The sequence below is a fragment of the Haemaphysalis longicornis genome, unplaced genomic scaffold (genome assembly GCF_048455015.1).
Source record: "Haemaphysalis longicornis isolate Haplotype H1 unplaced genomic scaffold, Haemaphysalis longicornis Haplotype H1 scaffold_2, whole genome shotgun sequence".
In the NCBI taxonomy this organism is placed as follows: Eukaryota; Metazoa; Arthropoda; class Arachnida; order Ixodida; family Ixodidae; genus Haemaphysalis; species Haemaphysalis longicornis.
This window is the reverse complement of record NW_027526295.1, coordinates 64545953-64562976: the sequence shown is the minus strand read 5'-3', so window position 1 is coordinate 64562976 and position 17024 is coordinate 64545953. Positions and strand designations below refer to the sequence as shown.

At 48.4% G+C, this 17024-nt stretch overlaps 1 protein-coding gene across 3 annotated transcripts in view; it reads right to left on the bottom strand.

The window, feature by feature from the left end:
* Positions 1-5088: 5088 nt before the first annotated feature.
* Positions 5089-17024, bottom strand: part of LOC144168933 (inositol hexakisphosphate kinase 1-like) — a 28127-nt gene continuing 16191 nt past the window's right edge. For all 3 annotated transcript variants that reach the window (XM_077697929.1, XM_077697928.1, XM_077697927.1), the window contains 4 exons: positions 11097-11372; positions 10010-10077; positions 9153-9328; positions 5089-6679 (listed from right to left, as the gene is read on the bottom strand). In XM_077697929.1, the coding sequence (XP_077554055.1) occupies positions 6155-6679; positions 9153-9328; positions 10010-10077; positions 11097-11371 (1044 nt within the window). In that variant the 5' untranslated portion in view covers position 11372 and the 3' untranslated portion in view covers positions 5089-6154. The remainder of the gene's footprint in view (positions 6680-9152; positions 9329-10009; positions 10078-11096; positions 11373-17024) is intronic.

Genomic DNA, 17024 nt, shown 5'->3' with positions numbered 1-17024 from the left:
ATTTTAACTAAGTGAGGTGCCCGAACTTAACACAGGGGGTGACACATGCATGGGGTGGTCCCAAGTTAGGTCTAACTTATCAGGTCTAATGGCAGCCGGTACCCGCAGCTGAACACTCGCATCGTAACGTGGGCCTAAACATAGAATGTCAGGCCTAATGTTGCGCTTTCAGGTTCAACGCCATCAACGGGTACACAGTAGAAAAAGCGCTCGTACGTCAAGCTGTGGGTACCAGTTGACAGTTGACGTTAAGCCTGAGCTCAGGTGCAGACTCAACAGCTGGGGCTGTTATTCTATCGTGAAACGTACCCGCAGAGTTGCATGTAGCTGCAGTGATTGCTTGAACGTTTTATTACCAGGAATGTACGCTGCTGCAGCATGCAACCCACGTATTAATTAAGTGAGGTAGGTACAAGCACGGCACTTCCAGTGCGATGCAGAATGCTAATTAAATTTCATTAAGGGCTGCCTGCTGTACAGGTGCCGTCAGAAGTAATTGGAGCACGGGAGCTGTGGCCGAACTGCATAGAGCGCCACGTAGCTACACCAGCGGTAAACGAACGGAGCAGAACACGCATGCTCAACTGCTGATGGTAATAACCATTCATACTTCTCACCACACACCACTGACTTCGTCACTCCGATACTTGCATCGAATCCTCGGCCACGTTTCACACTCGTTTGGGTTCCTGGCCACGCTGGCATGTGCGGAAACGCCTTAGCAAACGCGCTAATGTCCTGGCCAACCTTGTACCACCCGCCGATGGTTCGTACTCAACACCGCGCTTCCTGCCGTTACCAATTACACGCCCAACACCTATCACGTACCCTGTACCCACCCCCAAGTTCCCGTCTAACTCGTGAGGCTGCGTGCCTCATTCGGCAGGCTCAAACCTTCTCACTCCCCTCCCATCACATTCTTCACCGCATCTATCGGCGCCCTGGCCATCCTTCCTGTCCCACCTGTTCTTCCTACCCATCCATCCCTCATTCTTATTGGGACTGCACCCGCCATCTCTTGACCCATCCCTCGCCTCCATCACCTCCTGGGAGCTCTGGCTGTCTCCCCCGCCGACAGTAAACATCCAGGCTGCCCAGGAAGCTCTCTAACAACACATGCACCGGATGCACACGGGCATTCTGGAGTACTATGTGGATCCGGTGAATTGAACTTTCAAATTAGGACCTGGACTTAGGTCCTGCAGAAAATAAAAGTTTGTTCTCTCTCTCTCTCTTTCAACCCACTTAACGCGGCTTCGAGCATTACTCGCAGCATACTGGTCTCAGCGATGGTGCTGACAGCAGAGGCGGTATCTGGCAGCGTCGCTCACACACTTTCAGCGCACGTGAGCCACTGGAGAAGCGTCGCAATCGCAGGGATCTGAAGTCACAATTTTTATTTTCTAATATTTCTAGGTGGGTCCGCTATCAGCGCCATCGCCAAGACCAGTATGCTGCGAAAAACGCTCGAAGCCGCAATAAAGAAGTGGGTTGAGAAGTACAGAGGGGCTATCAGCGTCGGCAGGCACGCATGCGCGTTGGAATCCACGCCTCCTACCCATTGATGCATCCCAGCCACAGAGTCGCCAGCCACCCAGTGCGTAAAAGGAGCCTGTAGACTGTGGCTCCTCTAACTACAGATTTGTGCATTGCGTTCAGGTTGGACAAGGAGCATGGGTACCACACGGTTACGTGGTACCCACGCAGATACCACGCGGTTGCGTGTCAGGCAGGGCAGAAGTGGCAAAACGAAACTGAAACTCACCTCTCTTAGAACAGTTTGCTGAAATGAAACAGCACAACATGCTTGGCAGCTGAAAAGGAACCAAGTACCGGAACTAAATGGCAGAGATTGTTCTAAATCATGGGCGCACAAGTGCGTAGGGCAACGTCTCCTTTTTACCTATCGGTGACCTTTTTTACACTGCTGGATCACGATAACTACACGTTTAATTGGTGAGGTATGCTTGTATTGATAGGTGGCCGAAGCTGAAGGCAACTTGATGAATAGAGGGACTGGAGATGTCACTAGACGGTACCACGAGGCCAGAAGAGAGGCCTATGGAAAGAAGTACGCAATGCATCAGGTAGTTCCCACCATGTGTAACACTTAGTACGACATCGCAGTCTGGTTTCACTGGGGCATGTTTGGCAGTGCTCACATTAAAGAAAAACGTTCACTGCCAGCAGAACGGGTATGTAGTCTTTGCCAAAATTTTCTAGGCCAGGCATAAGCCTTCTGGACCAGAAAGAATTCAAAGAACAAGCTTAACCTTTAACTTCGACAAAATTATTTTATGAGAGCAAGAAAGAAAGGTGTCTTCTCAATCTTTCCGGGAAAAAATGTTTGAGCCTGCTCGAAACGTAAGCTTTTACATCCAAGTTTTTACGACGCGTGCATTTCCATCGTGGCCCAGAAAAAAGTTGACAAAGACTGCCCATGTCAACGAATTTCCCTGTTCTAATTGAGTTGTTCCGTCAAATATTACATTGCCCACACCTAACGAAGGTAAAAAATGCTAGCAGATAAAATGCAAGTTGCAGTGGAACCAAATAAATGGTAGCAACATAGCCGTTTTAACTCGTCACTGCATGCATGGTACCCTGTTGATTACGGTAAGAGACAGCGTGTTGGTCTTGGCCTTCTCTGGGATCCAGGTTTAGTAAGACTGTATGGCCTTCTTTACAGTTTCTCCTGTTGCGGTGCTATTTTACCCAGGTGCACAGACATGCAACACAGTCTCTGCTGCTGCTTAAAAAAGAGAAACGTGCTGTATGCACAAGGTTTTCGCCGATTCAATCAACAATTTTACACGACAGCGTGTGCACAAAATCGTGTTCTGAAACAGCTCGTCACTGCAAAAGCTAGGCGGCTACTAACTAACCTTTCCTTTCTGTGTAATGGTGCTGGCCACTGACTGCGCAACTTTGCTAGGCTATGCTTGACACGCAGGTTCTGGAGAAAGGAGAAACTCATGAGGACATTGAGTCAACCTTGGCAGAAATATTTATTGCACGGGCCGCCGAAGAAAATATAAATGCTGGTTTCTAGAGACGCGCGTGAACATGAGATCACTTCATCGGACAGACGATCAACATGCACCTTCCAATTCATCGCCGATACAAATCATGGTATGATTACAATGATTACACACCAGTCATGCTTTGGATTGCCTAAGAATTTGACATGCAAGCAGTGATACCAGAAGTGGTGCCATTACAGAAGAAAATATCGTCTGCCTGCACTGCTGACACTCCAAACGCCACATCATCTCGCCTCGCAGACCATTTTTGCCAACGCTTGTGATGTCTGCAACAAATTATAATCCACAGTTGCATGTAGTAAGCACTCATTGTGGCAATGCTTGCAACGTGGAGAGGACCATTAATGGAGCGAGCCATCGCATAGCATCTAAAGCAAACAACTGTCACAAAACGAGAGGAAACACACTACAAAATGCAACCCTTGCGTCGTTAACGCCCATTGAGCTAGTGGAAGATCCAAACATTTGTGGGGTAGACGACGTACAGGTGCCGTCAAAAGTAACTGGAACACGGTCTCGTAAACTTGCAGAAATTTCTTCCGGAAACTGCCTGGCTGAATTGGTGTGAATTTAAAGGAGTTCTCCCTAATAGAAAAAGCTTGCTGTAAACCGGTAACGGCTGTCATGAAGACAGCCAGACAAATACTTTGTGATATTCCCAAATCCTTGTTCCAATTACTTATGACGATACCTGTACATTTTTGTAGCCATCTGATTATGCAATTGTAGCCATTTCTTCAATAATAGCCCAACGATGCATACAGAAATGTGTGCATAATTTTTTCTTCTCCAATCTGTTAGCCTCAATGCGAGGCACAGGACCAGGTTGCTATCTGCGGAGCCTTCCATGTAGCTACCACATACTTCTAGATTAGGATACAGTGCCTTCACTTGAAGTCCCATCCGAGTCCTTCGCAGTTTTTCATTTCTTCACAACGGAACGACTCAAACCAGCTAAACAAGCTCCCGCTTTACTTGGTCTTCATGCTCTTACCACACACAAAGCACATCTTACGGCTACCCAGATATTAACAGCTAAACTGCACGCAGGACACAACTTCAATCCTTGCACATTCCAAAAAGGAAAAAAAAAACGTCAATATCACCAACACAGAATCACATGCTGTTAGATGAACGCTACAGATGTAGTTGTTTCCAATGGCTTTGGAAGACGCCAAACTAGGAAGCCATGTCAACGGTCAAGATCCAAAGCCCAAGCCAAGCCTTAACTTTTGTGTTAGAGCATAGTTTCTGAATAGCTTCATTATATATATATATATATATATTTATATATTTGTCAGCTTGCAGCATGCAGGGTTGAGGGCTAGACAGCTTATGCTTTAGAAGAAGTCCGAACGAAGGCAATGCTATCACCTTGCAACTCGGCAAATTAACACTTTGTGCCCTAAAGACAAAAACAAGCAAGAAAGACCCCGGTGCATTCCAACGGTGATACGAAATACAACCAGGGCAAAAAGCTTTGCCAAATTTAAGCTAAGGTAAGCCCAAAAATAGGCACTGTTTCTGTTGCCAATGGCAAAAGTCAACACAAAACCTTGGCCCTTACATAGACCCTTTCACGTGGGCTAAGCGACACCAACTGCCCAGTGCAACTACTATGAAACAGAAAAGGGACTACATGTTTCCATTCCTTACCTGCGTTTCATTTGTTATGCAACACATTTCCAATGGCCCTGCTGACCAAGTGGCCACGGGAGTTTGGTGAAAATCCGCTAGCCAGAAGTTCTTATCACTCAAGTGACCATAGCAGAACCAGCGCAATAGAGATAGATGATGAGCGGGACACGTTCTGAGCATACTGTGGGCAACTGCAACTTTTGTCGAGGCTCCTTGGTTGCAGCAAAACAGCAGGTCGACAACCAACAAAACAATGAAAGTGTATCAGAGGCAGACTCTCAAGCACCTACACAAGCTTTCGGGATAAACACAAATGAAATACCCTGACAGTACATTCCTCCGCAACGAATGTCAGTGTGTTCAAAGGCAGCAGTTTCTGTGCAGGGCTGCCAGTAACGAGTGCTAGTAAAATACTGAAGGAGCTTTATTTGAACATATCCTATTCAGTGTTTAAATATATTATAGTACAGCAACCTTGGTGCAAGCTATGCATAGTGTCCCACCACAGCACACCAGCCACTGGCTGTACAAATACAGCAGGCGAAACGTCGGCCACTCCCGTCCAGAAAAGAACAGTCGCTCACTTCCTGTCCAGGCCAGAGTTCACCGTTGCGACGAAGTCGTTCCCGCACTGCTGTGTCTATTGCTTGTTTAAGCGAGCACGAAACCGGAACACAACACGCCACCAACAACAACAACAAATGAAACATACAACCACAGGGAGAAAGTAACCACCACACAAACATTAAACATACGGGCAGCCCGTGAACGCATCTAGCCGCGGGAAAAAGATTCTTGCCTCGGTGACAAAGGTACCAAGCTTGGCCTGGTGCTGCAGTCGCTCCTTTTCCACACACTGGAAGCCCCGAATAAGTGAACGAAGGGGACAGGCGTTTTGGGCCAGTCCTGGGCAGCATTGTCGGTCACGCAGTTTGTCGGCACGTTCGATGAGTGACTGTGAAAGCAACGCTACGCTCTCACGGGGCATACCTTTGCAGAAGACTTACAGCTTGCCTTCCTTGCCCACTTTCAATGGACCTTCCCAGGACTGCAATAAACGAGTCGATTGGCTGCCTTCACAACAATTATAAGAACACATCTAGCTGGCCAGAACGGGGTGCACCACACAGCAGGGAGCACACCAAAACCACAAAACGACAACAGAGGTTATTAATGCAACATTGCAGCACTACACCGAGAAAAAAAAGAAAAAAGAGTAAAGTCACATTGTGTCCAACCTTGACAACCACATGAGATGCCCTCTCCTCTGGCAGTGATGACCGGCTTGTCCCTATGCCGAGTTTCTGCTTTCTTTCACACGTAAACAGAGTTCCGTGCCCAACCGGCACAACTGTCACTCATCCCGTCACCACCAAACAAATCACTTCACAAGTGTTCACCACAGGTTCACAAATCCACGGACTCGTCTCACCCGCCGCACGTCCGAGCATCCGTCCAAGCGCTTGGACGACTTAGGAGTCCATAGCCTCCACCTCTCCGAGCAGCCGTACCAAGTTGTCCAGCCCGAGAAGGTAGCCCGCGTCGGGGCCTCGGTGCCGCGTGGTGTCCCCCTCATAGCCCTCATGAGTCGTGTGCGCAAAGTCGATCATGCGCACGTCCACGCGGGGGGGCGGTGGCGATGCTCGGGACCGCTCGTCGTCATCGTCGTCGGAGTCGTCATCTTCGTCGTCCGACTCAGGCGAGGCCCCCGCTGTCGCCCCTGAGTGGTGGCGGCGGCGCCGCTGGCTCTTGTCGCGGCTGCTGCCGCCGCGGCCCTCGTAGATGACGAGCAGTGAGGAGGAATAGAAGCGGAACGAGTTCTGGCGCTCGATGGCCCGGCGGAGTGCCAGCATGCGCTGCGTGACGAGCGCGACAAGGTCCGTGCGCAGCTGGTAGCCGTCGTAGAAGAACTGCTGCAGGCAGTGGCGCAGGCCCCGATCGTCCAGCCGTCGGCCGTAGTACTTGTCTCGGCACACAAAGCTGCCCGACTGGTACACCTGCACGGGGAGAAAAAATTAGAACACCTGAGCACTCCTCCTTATGATGTACTGAATGCGAATGCATTGATGAAGGTGTCATCAGTGTCGTCATCACTAGTTTCTCATAGCACTTTTTCCTTCTCTCCATTATGTAACCAAGAGGCTTTGCCAATCATCCTTGTTGGACCTATATCTAGGATTGATGTTACTTAGCTATAACAACAACACTTATGATGTGCCAAGCAATGTCAAACTTATTGCACGTGAAGCTGTGGGTGCTGGTCGACGACATTCCAGATTAACCCTTTGCCTACCGTAGACTAGCTGAGCTCGTCCATACAGGATGTACCGCTCCCATCGAAGACTCGTTCACGTTACCTTGAAGTATTTTGTTTAGATTAAATTGACTTCAATAGATGGCGCTGTAAAATTTTTAAAAACGCGCTCAAAGCTCTCAAGGTATGCATTTTGGCTGAGAAAATCTTCGATGCTGGCAACAGGGATTTAAAAATGGCGTCCTCCTCTGTGCGCACGTAGCGGCACTCTCGGTGCTCCGGAAAAAAGAAGAAAACGTGTGCGGAAGCCTTTTTGGACTCAGATAGTTAAGAACTTCAATTCTCATTCGAAAGTGGAAGTGACGAAACAGAGCAGCACATCGCAGAATCATCGGATTCGGACGCCGATAGATGTAAACAAATCGCCACCTCCAGGATTTGTTTTCACTGCCAAGCCAGGCATAAATGTGCCTGTGGCAGGGGCGGAAATAGTGCACGGTATCTCGAATTGTTTATAACCAATGATTGATTGATTGATTGTAGGGTTTAACGTGCCGACGCAACGCGGGCGATGAGGCGTGCCATAGTGGAGGGCTTCGGATTAATTTTGACCACCTGGAGATCTTTAACGTGCGCCGAAATCTCGCACACACAGGCATTTTTGCTTTTCGCCTCCATCAGAAAAGCGGCCGTTCGCCTCCATCAGCAGCGCAACATTTACAACCAATAAAATAGCTGGTTTGATTGTCCGCACAACCGACTGCTACACTGAACAGTTCCTCGCTCGGCACAACTTGAGCTAAGCGACTTGGAAGGAGTTGATGCTGGAAGAACTGGATGTGTTTCTGGTGATAATTATTCTTCAGGGGATAGTTAAAAAAACTGAAATTTCTCTGTATTGGTCACAAAGAACAATTTTCCTAACGCCTATCTCCACAGTCCGTGCACCGCGTGTGATGACTGCGAAGTAGTGCACTGCACTATTTTGTGCTTCGAAATTTACCATACCAAGTCTTCCATCTATAAATCTGATCCCTGCCAGAAGCATGTGCCTCTTGTGTCACTGTGCTTTGTTTTTCAAAATTTCTAAGAGACATTTTTTGCGCCGAGAGATCCAGAGACTCGGGAACTCTCCATGGTGCTGTGCAGTAGACCTAATGTTCTCTTCGCATTTAAAAAAAAATATTTTTCATGTATCGTAGTAATAAAGTGCCCTTTACAATTTTTTTTCCCCGTTTGTTTCAAGATACATAGAATCGCCTAGGCCATGGTTTATCAAAGTGGGTTTTGCGGAACCTACAGGTTCTGCAGACCCCCCCCTTCGGGTTCCGCGAGCCACTGATAAATTTTTCCTCGTTCCGCACTCGCCAAGTAACTTAGATGGTGAACCCGAGGTGCGATCGATCTAAGGAACCTCCATTACTCATGCCCGACTGTCAGTAAGCACATCTCAGTGCATAACAGAAAGGCGCGAGCTGAGTAACAAATCCTGCCAGCAGCTTGTAGCCAGCCAGACTCAGAAAACAGGCCGTGTGGTTAAACTATATTGCACTTGAATCTCGGCCTGATATTACCCCCATGCGCATTTCTCCTGTTTGGAGATAGGTGCCGCTAGCGTATGCGCTCGCGTAAAGTCGACATTTACGTGTACCAAGCTTGCTTCCTTTTGAATTTATTGCACGTGAATGTAGCGTGAATGGAGTGAAAAATGGCGAGGGGGGGTTCCTTGGCACTTAATGGAGTTTCCCCTAGCCTAGGCAAATAAAAAAAGCTATTTTTGAAATCATACCTATTTCGCAAAAATACTCGGTAGGCAAAGGGTTCAAGCACAACGTTAGGGCTAATGTCAGGTGGGCACATGCCCACATTTGCACCTCTCACAATCGCACCCCTTTTGCAAACGTGTTGTGATTGTGAGGGGTGCAACTCCTCAGCTTGGCACTCCTTAGTGGATACCACATTCTGGCGCTACTAATTGCAGGCTGGCACATACCTGCTCGTTACATTACTAATCATTCCTGCCACTGCGGCGTGACGAAATTTGAAAGTTTTTAATATTCCTCGGATTTTTTTTCAGTTAACAAAGACATCTTTCACGGCTGGAATCCGGCTGGGTGAGTCACCAAAGGCTAGTTCTTTCGAAGTGAGCGAAGCCATCATTTCCTAGCTGCGTGAGAAAGCCGCTTTCGCCAGCGCGAACACTCTTGCTGGCCCACCTGCATGCCACAGATGCGCACGCCGAGGGAGGCAGAGGTGCTGGCGGCGCACTTGGCCATCTGTCGATGCCGCTTCTCCTCGGAGGCGTCGTCCCCGTGCTGCCTCGTGCCCATCTTCAGGTCCAAAATACACGGCCGCCGGAAGTGTGACACCACGTTCTCCAGCAGCAGCAGGTCTGCCCAGTTGCACGCTAAGGAAAACGCACCAGGAGGCACGCCGTCGCACCCGCCCCGCGGGTGCAATTCTTCGCAACAAAAGCAAATTCCAGAGTTCTTCAATACACACGAGAGCCGTGCCAGCAACTCTGCTTCATTGAAGGGGCAAGTGTACTGGCATGGCATCAAGGGGCCAAAGATTGAACTTTCCTAAACATTTATTTTCAATAACAAACCGCAATATAATAAAGCTTCCTTTCTAAGTCAGGCAACTATAAGTTTCAATTAATAATGTCTACTTTCTTCTTTTACGGGTTTATTTTATTTTAAGACAGCAGCCACAATCGCTTGAGCATTGCTTTCACTTTCTCTCAACAGATGGAAGGCTAGTAAACCCACCCATGCTTGCCCCTGTCTGCCCCTAATGCAGGGTGCCAATTGCGGACAGGGTGCCAATTGCCTATGGGTAGTTTTGAAACTGGTCTATATCGAGTAACTCTGGTTCACAGCAGTGTACGGTCAGTCTAAGCTAGCAGCCGCAAGCGCTAGTTTTGTGTCTTTCTTCCTTTGCGCCCTGTCTTTATCTGTGCTGTTTTTACCATGTTTCTTTGCACTTGCCACTTTTTCCGACCTGCTGGCAACAGGTTACCTCCAGTCGGCACAATGTGCCCACCAAACGGCACCAACAACAACAAGGATACACTGGCTGCCACTCCATGAGGCCGGTGGGTCCAGCAGACGCTCTTCGTTGCAGCTGCAGATTTGCACCCTGGAACAACAGTCACGTGCCACAGTCAGTACGAGGGGGCACCACGAGGGTGAGGTAGCAACTCGCAGCGAGATACACCACCCATAGAGTTTCGTATTAACATACACTAGAGGGAAATCTGGTGCCAGTGCCTCAGGGAGCGGCATTTCAGCCAATGTACCGGCATATATTTTAAGGAGAAGCGTTCTGCCGCAACTTGGCTCGGCTTGCAAAAAAGCTCAGAAGCTGTCTGTGGCTGAAAAAACCACAACATCACTGTTAAATGATCATTTAAAGTTGTTTTGTCACTAACAAAGTGGAGCTCCTAAAGGTTTATTTGTCAGGGATTATTTAGAAGCTTCAAACAAGGCGGAAAAAAAAACACTACCCTTCTGTTAATTTTGGGTCTGTGGTGGAAAGGAGCCATGCAGCAAGCCAGACCAAGTGTGAGAGGAACGCTGCCAGCTGCTATTGCAGCTCGCACGATGGCATGCGATGATTGCAGTGACACATCTCCCCCTAGTATGTATTAGTATGAAACCATGGCGCCACCACGAAGCAAAGAGGCAAAACGGCCCATTTTGGCAAGTGTGGGCGAGCGACCAGATAAGGTCCCAATAAAAACCAACGCGGATTACAGTGAAACCTTGCTAAACTGTACCTGACGGGGACGCAAAGAAAGTACGTACTAACGGCTCTACGGTTTATCCGAATGCATTAGGTTAAAGGGAAACCGAGTAGGGGATTCAGCTTAACTGTGTAAAACAAGAAACTGCGGCTTATGCGGGCACGGTTTAACAAGGTTTTACTATAAAAACCTTTGCAGCTACAATGGTGAAGGAGAGGCTAGTGGTACCTGATGGATGAAATGATAGCAGCCACAATTCATTCTGGGGCTGCGTAGTGGAATGCCGACCGCGGCAGTCACGACAAATGCCGCTATCTAAAGCTAGGCTAAGCACTTGTGACATCTGACTGTCCTAGGAAGCGTAACTTGCCCTCCTGTCTTGATCTTACTCCGTGGACGCCAGCCAACCCACCTGAGCTGCTCGGACGAGTGTGAAGACTTGGTGGGCGGTTCGTCGACTCCCTCCTCATCGTGGTGCACCTGGACGACCCCCTTGTAGGCCGGCACGAAGGGTCGCATGTCGCGGGGAACGTGTAAATAGAAGTGTAGCTCGCGGGGGATGAGCGGCTTGCACAGGGTGGCCGGGTCCAGCAGCAGCATGCGCGTGTGGCCGCCCACCTGGTGGGCAAAGGGCACCAGCACCGCTTCCGCTTCTTCCCCCCCTCCGCTGGCCATGCGCACCACCATCCTGCAAAGAGGGGGAAGGGGGGGGACACTCTCTCGTAAGGCCGCCACTTTTGTTGCCTTTTAGGCACTGTGCCTAGCAAACTTCTTTTTGTATAGGTTGTATTCACTGGGAGGCACACATGCAGACAACCATGTGAGTGCACCGCCACTGGTTATGTCGGGCTTTGCGGGATGGCGGTACTTGTCCGTGCTAAGCACATGATCTGTGTTGGACATCCCAAACTGTATACCCACTGAACAAAATTAGTGCCTCGACTCCAATGTGAGTGCGATTAATAAGATCTCTGTTGACCCCACCGTTGAGAATCTGGATAAAACGTAGCAGACGACCCGCGCCGTTTTTTTTTTTTTCTGCGGCGCGCGGGCGCAGTGACAAGCTGCGCCATGTCCGTGCCCATTTCTGGTGTTGCCAAGCGAAGAAATTGACAGCTAAACTTTTCAGTGAATACCACCTATAGTTAAGCCAAATAGTTAGTTAAAAGCTATAGTTAGGCCAGCCAAAAAGAAAGTTTTGTGGCATGTATATGCACGAAACTCATCCGGGACAACCTGATGTGCAAGAAAAAACATCAGAGAGGAGTTATAAGCAAAGGGAAAGCAATTGGCTGTGTTTATAGATGACGTAGCTGCCCATGCGTTCACATCCACTGACACCGGTATGTGTAAACGGCGCATTGGAGGGATCAAAAAAGAGTCTCTTTTAGCAGAGTGCACGTGCAGCGAGCTACTGTGTGAAGCACAGCTCCGGCGACAATGGCAGGCAGGGGCAGCGACGGTGCGGGCAGGGCAGCGTCGACGTGGAAATGGCAAGCACCGGCCACACGCTGCGTCAGAATCGGTAGTAGGCCACGCGCCATACGTAAAACAATGGCCGCACGTTACAGCTTCGCTTGTTAATTGTCTGTACAGAGTGTACGGGCACATCGCAGTTTGTTTTACACCAGGCAAGTTGACGGTTCGCCAATAATGACAAAGTTTGAAAGCGCTGCACTAGACAAGGGACTGCCACACAAAGGAGACACACTGTGTGTCTACTTTGTGTCGTAGTCCCTCATCTAGTGCAGCAACTTGTTTTACAAGATTGTTTAACGATGCTTACCGGCTAAAGGTCACTAGTAAGTGGTAGGAAGACAACTTCTTTTACAACGCTGACAGCTGGCTTTTAGTTTTGATTTCAGTGAAATGCGTCACACTGGTGTACAAAAGCTTTCCCAAGATGTGAACCCGCCGCGGTGGTGCAGTGGCTAAGGTGCTGTGTGGCTGGGACCAAGGATGCGGGTTCAATCCCAGCCGTTATGACTGCTATTCAGATGGAGGCGAAAAGCAAAAATGCCTGTGTGTTGACATTTCACCACTTGTAAAATATCCACAGGTGTTCAAATATAATCCGGAGCCCTCTGCTAAAGCATGCCTTAGAGCTCAGACACAGCTTCGCTGCGTTAAACCCCAGAATTATTAAGTTATTTCGGAAGATGTCGGCAAATGCGAAAGCTATTGCCCCTGCTGCCAGCACGTGTATAGTTTGGACAGCCAGTGGCGAATGTCCAAAATTACTGGTGCGATCAGCTACACTCCCATTTGGCGGTCAACTTATATGACCGCCCCTTTGGTACAACTGCTTTCTACACCCTCAACCAGGTGGCAGCGCATAAAGGCAGCGGTTGGGACGAGGGCGTAGCCGATGGGGCTCCATTTTGGCCCTTTGTTAAGCCTCTTTGGCGACATAGAAAATGTTAAAAGGAAACAGGCAAGGGAAACGTCCGCTTTAATTTAGTTATTGTAGCATGAGCTACACTGGCCGAGGTTGAGCAGTTTCGCGTGGCTCCTGGAGAACCGTGCTGCGAATGCGCGAATAGCAGTGACGTCTCACGGTGCACAGCTGGCACGCCGGAGCCACCACCACTGCAACTGGACTGGATTGGATTGGAAATTGTTTTAGCAGCAGTAAGCATGATAATCAGCTAATCCTAAAGAACCAGGAAGCCAAAGAATAACCACCTGAACATTAGCTCACACTACGTATATCCTGGCATAGCCGAGCTAAGCCACTGCTAATTTTTTTCTATATGAACCAAGAACTGGTTATTCTCAAACAAAAGGTGAAAGGTCTACAAAAAGAGTGAGCTTGCAGTAAAAGCAAGAAGTTTAGATTTTATACAAAATTGTCTGGCACTTGGTTGCACACTGAGTGGCTCGTTTGTCCCAAACGGTGTTACTGTGCGTGAACCCCCCCCCTCCGAGACGCATTCTCCAAGGTTCCCCTTTGCCAATGAAAAATCTCACTCCACCTTATAACAATGTCCTCCATCCAACTGGAATTCCCCCTCCACCTTGCTAAAGCAGGCCCTTAATGATGAACTTGTGTAGCATTGAAAACCGTTTACAGGTTTCAAATGAGCGCAGTTAGTTTTGCTCCAATTTCTTAATGCGGCTCGTCATATTCTGGCTGTCTAAAGACGGAGAGTCCTTGTCTTCAGCTTGATGGTGAAGTAGCAGGCCCAGACTAGCTGCACACTGCCTGTGACATCCCCTGGCACGGTTTTTCTTTCCTACCCATTTCAGTGGAGTTGCCTGTCCTTGGAGAATCCAGGACTGCTTATAGACAGATCAGTCAATCAAAAAGGCCCACTGATTAAGGAACAGCAAAACTGGTCCCCCCCTCTTTATTACAGCCATTTGAAATGCCTCTTGTAGAGGCAAAAAAAGAAACAAGAAACAACAACAAAAAGGAACAAGAAAAAAAGACAAGCCAACAACAAAAAAAGCATAAAAGAAAAGCAACAAGAAAACCAAAGGCATTAGAAAATGCCCAGAGCAAAACGTTATTCTAAAAAAGGAAAAAAGTTTGCTAGGAGCAAAGCAGCAGTTCTTCTTTCTCCGAAAATGTCTCCGAGTGCGCGAAATGCAACAACAGACCCTCCAGCCAAACAATTTGCCAATCAAGGGCATGCCGCCAGCGGGATGATGCCAGAAAATGAGCCCTCAAGCGATAAAATTAAGAGAGTGTGTGCTGGAAAATAAGTCATTGCAGCCGCAAAAGAATGTGACAGTCACGAGGCATGTTAGCAAACACCACGCACTCTGTCTCAAGTGCACGACGGTGCCAAGGTTGACCCGCTGCTACAGCGATGTCAATGCTCAACAAGAGTACGATCAAATCTCGTTATAACAAAATTGCACAGGGTGCAAGAACTCATCCACTACACCCAACACTCACTACAAAAGTAGGCACCTAAAGTACTGGATATTGAACCGGATACAAGTCCAGCAGCCACTTGCAACGCACAATAGAACAGAATCAAAGAGACCCGCCGCGGTGGCTCACTGGCTAATGCGTTGTGCTGCTGAGTACGAGGTCGCAGGTTTGATTCCCAGCCGCGGCGGCCGCTTTTCTGATGGAGGTGAAAAGCAAAAACGCCCATGTGTACGAGATTTCGGCGCATGTTAAAGATCCTCAGGTGGTCGAAATCAATCAGGAGCCCTCCACTACGGCGCGCCTCATCACCTGCGTTGTGTCGGCGCGTTAAACCCTACAATAAATCGATCAATCAGAATCAAAGAGCCCTATTTTAAGAACTGCTCTACTTTATAAATATAGTTTTGTGCCTGTAATCCACTCCTGCATATACCCCGCACCCTTCTCATTGTGCCCACCGAGAAACACATATACACAAATAAAACAAACGTATTTTCCGCATGATCAGCTGAAGGAAATTTTTGGTCAAAGGACGAGTTGTTGGGGAGGCTGTGACTCTGCACGAGGGCTGGGATACTATTTTTACCATACGCCAAAATGCAGTTGTTATAACTGACACCGCTTTGTTATAAAAAAAAGCACAAGTGCCACTGAAATTCAGCATAACGAGCCTAATTGTAGCTCCATTCGATTCAGACGCGATTCCCTGCAACGCCTGCACCGTTGCACGGTGCGCTGCACCAAAGCACTCGATTCGCCGCTGCAGCGCTGCAGGAATGGTGCCGTGCACCGCGTCGCTCGATTGCTTATGGTGCTACAGCGGGGCCGCCGCGGTACAGAGAACCGCTGCACCTGCTACGGAGGAGGTGCAGCGATTCGGTGCCGTGAGCGTTCGAGCGTTGCGGGTTGGCAGGCGGCTACCGGCAGTTGCAGCGACCGCATGAAAATGTCCGTCAAGCTCGAAGATGCGTGGGACAAACTTTGCATCACCGCTGATGCGTACGACGCAACCCAGATGGCCGTAAACATCCAGTTGTAGAGGACGACAGGCAAGTATGATTAGCAGACGACTATGCCTGCACCTCGCTCGATTGTAAACACGCAGGGGCGCTACTGATGGTGCAACCGTGATGCACGGCACCGCGGAACCACGCTGCTGCACTGCACCAGCACCACAGAACTTCCTCCGCAATGTTGCCGTGCACCCCTTCTGAATCGAATGGAGCTTGTTTGTTACATTTTAAAATTCGCTATATCAATGTATATTACGAGGTTCAACTGTATGATTATCATCATCACCATCATGATTGCTACGACTTGCTCACCGCATGTTTTACTATCTTGCACAGTCAGCTGTCAGTGCTGGGGCTGGGGTTACTGCACTCATGACGCTAGAGCGTAGTTGATGTTAGCGGAAAAATGCACCATAGCCGATACACCATACCACGTTGGCAACATGACACGTGCAATTTTGGGGGAATGGCCAACAAGACAGTTAATTAATAATTAACCACTACACGCAACCACCTACCACAGTACCGCTATTGGTAGTAAGATGGCATGAAGTACACACATTACACTGTCAGCATTCGCCATGAGAGTGCACTGGCCTGGCGTGAACAGCGGACATCAAACGGAAAAAATGGACCCACAATTACTGATGCCTGCATATCACCCAACGCTGTTTTGTTTAGATGAGTGTGAAAAAGCGCCCTTTTCAGCTAAGTGAGGGCCTATAAATCCTGGACAAATTACATGCCCCTCCTCTACATTACTTAACAGCCAGTAAAACTAACATGAATAAGTCCTTGCAGTAACACCACATCAGCAGTGAATGGGTGATGCAGTGTTTACAATTAACACTTCGGTAACTGTGAAGCGTGGGTTCAAATCCCAACGTTGAAATTTCAAGTATTATTTCTAATACATGAATGCACTGTAAGGATTCATCACTGCTTGTCAGCTCGGTTCGCAGCAGATTGTGACGATATTGCTAAAGAATAAGGTATACTCGCAACAACCTCGCTAAACACTTTTTTCAACTTTGTTATAAACACTAAATGTTTGCAGAATGTAGTGAACAAACGTTATCTAACACTTAGAATTGAGGGTCAGAAAGTACCTCGGCTCTACTGCTCGGATCACTGCTCCATGCCCATCAGATCACTTAAAAACTTGCTTGAAAGATTTTTCTCTTTTCCTTCAACTTGGCATTGTTTGCACACTCTAATTACGTCGTTTGTGCGGTGTCCCGGCTATTGTCCCGCTTCTTTTCAGTTGAAGCAATGAACGCATTTGATAGCCACTTTAAAAAAATTGCAAGAAAAGCAAAATATCTGCTTCAACGAGTAAATAACACGGTGCCGTTGTGCTCTGGCAATATAACCACAGCTTTGGCAGGGATTTTAAGCACAAAGGAAAAAGTGTATGCCTTATTGACAGTCCTTTTAAGATGGA